A 7,081-nucleotide genomic window follows, 5' to 3' on the forward strand; every position below is an offset into this window, starting at 1 on the left:
TGCTCTGATTCAGCCTCTGCCTGGGGAAAACTCACTGCACCCTCGTGACGCTTTAAGATTACAGATTACATCATCCTGGTGGAAAATTAGGTTGAAATCCTAAGAATAGTTCATAAATAGTTCTGTGTTTTAGAAGAAAGACCTGCTGGCAACAGGATGAAATAATCATCATTAAAGAACTGTAATGCTTCGTTCTCCATATAGCACAGTTGTAAATCTTAATGTTGTTAGTTATCGTTCCAATTTTGCCTGGACATTTTCATCCCAACTGGGATTTCTATTTGTTCTCATTTGAAGTTTAGTTTATAATCTGTCTCCTCACTAAGCTGTGTATTTGCTGGTGATGCCTTCAGGGACTCTTAGGAAAGTTTTAAGTGAAGCTTTGAGTCCTGCGTCAGGACACAGTTTGTTGGTATCATTCTAAACTTTGAATTTTGCATCATAATTCTTCACACACTTTATCATTTAAATGAGCTGATTGTAGTTTCAAGTTTATTACGTGCCGTCAGTTCATGGACATGTGTTTGGTATTTCTAGTTCTAATTTCTAGTGGGTCCACCTCTCAACCACCACGAATGCTGCTAAACATTCAGAAGTACTTTGGTTTATGTGTTAAAATTGTCCGTTTTTTTTTTATTTTATTTTTTATTTTCTAGTCTTTAAAATCATCAAGACTTTCTTGGGCCTCAAATGACATATTTAGTAGTTGGGACAAGAAGCCTGTTTATGGAAGAAATATTAGCGCCAGACCTTCCAGTCCTCCCTCTACGACCGTGAATTATACCTATATATCGAATGCTGGATGTCTACATGTTTATATTTGAGAAAAGATGCGTTATCCTCAGCATTCGCTCGTGTTTTGGTCACTAAATATCTAGAATATTTTTCTTAAAGCTTCAACATGTTCAATAATTGAACTGATGAATAGTGCAGAACTGGATCACCACAGTTTGAAGGTCTAACTCTTGACATTTTATTCTGGTCCTGACTCAGTATATTGGGATAGGCGGTCTTGACTACAACCCTGCTGATCAATCAACCAAAGAAGATAAAAAAAAGATGACCCTGATGGATCTTAAAATCTGATGTTTACTTTAGTTCAACATTTCAGCTCCAGCTTTAGAACCACTTTTCCTTCCCACAGCCATAAACATGAACCTTGTGACTCTTCGTTGAAACCAAAACATCTTTTAATAACCGTATTTATGGTTTCTATTGAGACGAATTTGACACGCTGTTGTTAAAAATCGCCATAATTTCCGGCGGCACTTGAAGGCGTCACCGCATGTGCGTGAATCATTTCCCTCACGCGCACACGCGCAGAGACACACATGCCCACATCTGGTGTGAAGCGTTAAAGCTGTTCTGTCTGCGTTACTGTCACTTTCCTACATTTAGCAGTGTGGTAGTTTGGTGTCCGGGGCTGCCGGGGGGGATGCTCGCTCCGGCCGGGATGTTCTCGCCCATGTGCGCTCGGAGGTTTTCCTCCTCCTGACCGGGAAACAGAGACGCGTCTTTTTTGGTTTTTTTTAGAGACTTGAACCAGGGAGCGGGAGCGTTTTTCTCTGATTATGTCCCGGCGGAGGATTGGAGATGACTTCTAAAAGAAACACGACCAAACGGAAGCTCCGGCGCTCTTTCAGCGAGCATCTGCGGAGCTCCACGTCCAAAGCCTGGGGTTTACTGTGGAGGAATGTCCGGGAGCGGAGGCTGGCAGGTCAGTACCCCGCCGCAGGGGCGCCTTCCTCCGGCTGCACCCGGAGCGGGGAGCCGCTCCTCCAGCGCCGGTGCTCGGTTCAGTCTGCGGCTGTCATCGATCCACATCAGTCCGGTCATCACTTTGAGGAACTTTCCAATGTCCCCCTGTAGTTTCTTTCACTTTTCCCATTTCCATTCTCTTTATTGAAATATACACACCTATCCCTATAAATTACACGATGCATTCATCCATGTGCACTTTTTAACGTGACTGTATTTAGAAGTGACTGTTTTAATAAGTTAGATATACAGTCTCAACAGTTGCAGTAAAACCTTGTCGGTATATTTTATTGATCGTTTTAACACCGTCTTCTCATTGCTGCCACAGAGGGGCGCTGATGAGCAGTTTTCTGCACAAACTTCATGAATGACGTTTGAGATTAAGTTATTTATCTTTTTTCTTTTCTTGGTTTGTAGTGTAAAATGCACAATCCTGGTCCAGGATCAAGAGAAATGACCATAAATCAAGTAAATAGGCATGTTTTAGTTATCTCCAAACTGTTTAGGATTATTTTCACATTGCTTTATTTTTTTTTTATTGGCTTGGTATATGGCTTTGCATGCTTCTCATGCTTTCTCAGTACATATACTTGGAGTATGTCACAGTGTCCTGTTTACAATCATGAATACCTGCCTGCAAGTCACCGTGGGCTGGAATGGGTTGGTTGCGGTGTGAATCCAATGAAATGGTCCATACATATTTGCTTGAACCTCCTAAAATGCAGCTGTCTCTCACGAGGACGAGACATGTGCTGCCAGGCATTATTCAGTCAGGCTGTCTCTTTTTCTCTCCAGCTCTGTTGTCCAGTGAGCCTCAGTTTGGTGCAACAATTTAATGACAGATAATGTGGAAACAGTTAATAACCTCTACGTAGGTGTTGTACTTCTTAACTTTCTAATGACACTTTGTGTGTTTTAAACGTAGTTGTGATTCACTGCAGTGTCCAGTAATTTATATATTCAAAGAAAGAAGCAGCAGTAAGAGGGCTTCTGGTGTTGTAATGCAGTGATATATATTGAATATATAAAGATTTCTTATATACAAGTGCCACCTTCATGATTTTCCTATTCATGATGCAATATTTGATAGATGTGATTAATATTCAAGTGTAACTAATAGTCTGGAGAATACCTAACCTCACATTGAGCTGTATGTGGCCCCTGAACATGAATGACTTTTGGACTCGATACAGTTTTGTTATTTTAAAAGACTGGCTATGATGACAATAACTTGTTTTCTTTAATGATCTTATTTTAAAAAGGTTTTGAATAATGAAAACAATCTTTACTGTAAAGATTAGAATGAATCTTCTGGTGTGATGGTTCTTTAGAAAGTCTTCAGAAGTATTCCATGCCAACAGTAATCAGTTGTGTGTGCAGTTTCCTAAAAGTACCACCAGGGGCAGTAGATCGACCACATGAATTACCGAACGGCTCCGTCTTCATCAGGCGGAGTTTAAGTGTTGAAGTCATACAAATAGAGGCCAGATGTTTCATGTGATATATCGGAGTCCTCTGGTGTGTGTTCTCTGGTTTCATGGGATTCAGAGCTGCTGTGCAGCGTTCTCACAGAGTTGTGTAGTTGAGTTGTGTAGTTGAGTTGTGTACTCTGTTCCTGGAGTTTGATCCGGGACGGGTTCAGCTGTGGAGCCTGCTGAGGACCATCACTGAGGCAACAGCTGAGCGCTTAGATATCTGAATGTTTGACTTATTAATCTTGCATTCTGTTCTATATTCAGCGTGATGTGTCAGCCCAGAGGCCTTGAACAGCTTACACACACACACACACACACACACACACACACACACACACACACACACACACACACACACACACACACACACACACACACACACACACACACACACACACACACACACACACACACCAAAATGTGAGAACACAGATATAGCCCAGGCAGATCCAGGGTGAATTGAGACTGACTGTGTTTGCTTTTAGCCGTTAATGTTCCCAGCTAAAATGAAGGAGACGTCCTGATTCCGTTGCCCGTCAGTCACAAAGAGATGGATGACGACACACACATTCATACTTACAGATAATTCAGAGCTGTCTATTAGGCTCAAACGCATGTTTGTGGACTATGAGAGAAAATCCATACATGCACAAGAAGAACATGCAAACTCAGCACAGAAAAAGCCCCCAGGCCTCCGACTCTTATAACAACGATCCAATGGACCTGGAACTGTTGATGAGACCATGAAGGTACACTTTGTTTGACAAACGATATTCTAGGAAAATCAACGTTGTTTTCTATTTGCACACGTGAAGAAGAACTTTACTACAACTGCAGTGGATAGGTGCAAGTCTGTGTGTCTTTGAAAAGTTGCATTTTCAAGATTCTAGATTTGTAGATCTATATCTATTTATTGATGCATCAATGTATTCACAGCACTTCAGTGTTTTCACATTTTATGTTACAGCCTTGTTCCAAAAATGATAAGATTCATATTTGCATCAAAATTATACTCGATGTACATGTGACAAAAAAAATTAAATAAAATATATATATATATATATATATATTTAAACATTTGCAAATCAGAAATAAAACACAAAAAAAGTATTCCCCGCCATTGCTCAATATTTGTTGATGCACCTTCTAGATTCTCAGTTCCTGCCGCTGAAGAACATCCCCACAACATAGGGTTGGCCCGGTGAAGCATGATGCTGCCGCTACCATGCTCCACGGTAGAGATGGGGTTGTCTTAGTGAAGCATGATGCTGCCGCCACCATGCTCCACGGTAGAGCTGGGGTTGGCCCGGTGAAGCATGATGCTGCCGCCACCATGCTCCACGGTAGAGATGGGGTCGGCCCGGTGAAGCATGATGCTGCCACCACCATGCTCCACGGTAGAGATGGAGTTGTCTTAGTGAAGCATGATGCTGCCGCCACCATGCTCCACGGTAGAGATGGGGTCGGCCCGGTGAAGCATGATGCTGCCGCCACCATGCTCCACGGTAGAGATGGGGTCGGCCCGGTGAAGCATGATGCTGCCGCCACCATGCTCCACGGTAGAGATGGGGTCGGCCCGGTGAAGCATGATGCTGCCGCCACCATGCTCCACGGTAGAGATGGGGTCGGCCCGGTGAAGCATGATGCTGCCGCCACCATGCTCCACGGTAGAGATGGGGTCGGCCCGGTGAAGCATGATGCTGCCGCCACCATGCTCCACGGTAGAGATGGGGTTGGCCCGGTGAAGCATGATGCTGCCGCCACCATGCTCCACGGTAGAGATGGGGTTGGCCCGGTGAAGCATGATGCTGCCGCCACCATGCTCCACGGTAGAGATGGGGTTGTCTTGGTGAAGCATGATGCTGCCGCCACCATGCTCCACGGTAGAGATGGGGTTGGCCCGGTGAAGCATGATGCTGCCGCCACCATGCTCCACGGTAGAGATGGGGTCGGCCCGGTGAAGCATGATGCTGCCGCCACCATGCTCCACGGTAGAGATGGGGTCGGCCCGGTGAAGCATGATGCTGCCGCCACCATGCTCCACGGTAGAGATGGGGTCGGCCCGGTGAAGCATGATGCTGCCGCCACCATGCTCCACGGTAGAGATGGGGTCGGCCCGGTGAAGCATGATGCTGCCGCCACCATGCTCCACGGTAGAGATGGGGTTGGCCCGGTGAAGCATGATGCTGCCGCCACCATGCTCCACGGGTAGAGATGGGGTTGGCCTGGTGGTGAGTGCAGCCGGGTTTCCTCCTACATGACGCCTGGCACTCACAATACAATCTTTGTCCCGTCAGAACAGGGGATTTAGTTTCTCCTGCTCTGAGTCCTTCAGGTACATTTCCATCACCTCCAGACGTGCTGCCATGTGGTTTGACTAACGAGTGGCTTCCGTCTGGCCACTCTGCCATACAGGCCCGATCGGTGGATTGCTGCAGGGATAGTTGTACTTCTGGAAGGTTCTCCTCTCTCCACAGAGGAACGGGTTCTTGGCAACCTTCTACCTCCATCACTCAGTTCAGGCGAAGAGAGGGCACGCTGTTCATTGGAACCTGCAAAGCAGCAGACATCTTCCTGTACCTTCCCCAGATTTGAACCTGGAGGCAATGCTGACTCAGCGGTTTTCAGATTGTTCCTTTGACTTCATGCTTGGTTTGTCTCGGATTGCCCTGTCCACTGTGGAACCTTAAATAAAGTCAGGTCCAGTTTGCTGCAGGTGGGCTCCAGTGAGGCTGTGGAAACTGAAAGCAGTTGAGCTCAATTTAGAGCTTCATGACCAAGACTCTGAGTACTTATGTACTCGTGGTTTAAAGCACTGTGAGTACTCTCCGAATGCACTGTAGAATGACTGCCGCGCAGGTTCCAAATACTGAATGATATGAGTTCTCCTCGGCTGTAGTTGTATATTTATATGTACATGTTACGTTTGTTTAATTACTCAGGCATAATTCTATCAAACTATCAGCATCTGACGTTGAATTAAAGATAAATGAAAATAGAGGATTCATTTCAGATGTATTAATTCATCAGCTCAAGTTTGATAATCCAGCGTCTGATTTGTAGGTTTACAGGAAAATGGGTTTTGCGCGAATGTTAAAACTCTTACTACTGAATTGTGTGGACGATAACAAGCATAACGCCGACTTGGTATTCCATGGTGAAGTGGTGTTGTTGTCACTGAGATGTTCTTATTTCCTTGCTCGACTCCCCTTAAAATGTAAGCGTATAAGTGTCAGTTCCTGACTGATTATGTAGTGAAATACAGTCGCTCCCTAAGCCAGAAATTACCACCTCACTTTACATGTTTGCCCTTTTAATCAAACCACATCAGAACGGAGCGCCCGCACCGATAACCTTCTTCACTGGTTCAGAACTCCTCGGTACAGAACATTTTATAACCACACCTCTCAAGCTGTGTACGAGAGTGGAAGGAAATGATGAGTGGATATGCATTAAGTACCTACATTACAGCTGTGGCATAATAATAATAATAATAGTGCTACTGTATATATTTGGATATACTACTAAATTGTAGGTCTGCACATTCACCGTGTAATTAATTCAAGATGTATCTCCTCCTCTGTCATTCAGTAGTGGTTGTAATATAAGGATGCATAAAGAAGAAAAACTTTAGATTGTTTTTTTAATAAATACATGCTGCACTGAGGTGCAGTACAACTAGTTTGGGGGGTTTCCAGTGTGAAGTTTCCATCTTCTCCCTCAGTTTCTCCTTCGTTCAAGTTTGACGCTGCGGTCCTCCGCTGTCTGTCCGCGCCCTTTATTGACGAGCCACTACTGGTTTTTTGCGTTTTAGTTTCAGAGAAGGTTGGTGTTTAAATGTTTTGAAA

The 7,081-nt window shown here is 44.6% G+C and overlaps 1 protein-coding gene across 1 annotated transcript in view; it reads left to right on the top strand.

Moving 5' to 3' along the window:
- Positions 1-1,593: 1,593 nt before the first annotated feature.
- The window catches only part of stard13b (StAR related lipid transfer domain containing 13b), a gene marked incomplete at its 5' end in the record, with an annotated part of 37,586 nt that continues 32,098 nt past the window's right edge, over positions 1,594-7,081 (top strand). The window contains one exon of the mRNA XM_080459656.1: positions 1,594-1,717. Within this exon, the coding sequence (XP_080315782.1) occupies positions 1,594-1,717 (124 nt within the window). The remainder of the gene's footprint in view (positions 1,718-7,081) is intronic.

This window comes from Lipophrys pholis, assembly GCF_963383615.2.
Source record: "Lipophrys pholis genome assembly, chromosome: 3".
Classification (NCBI taxonomy): Eukaryota; Metazoa; Chordata; class Actinopteri; order Blenniiformes; family Blenniidae; genus Lipophrys; species Lipophrys pholis.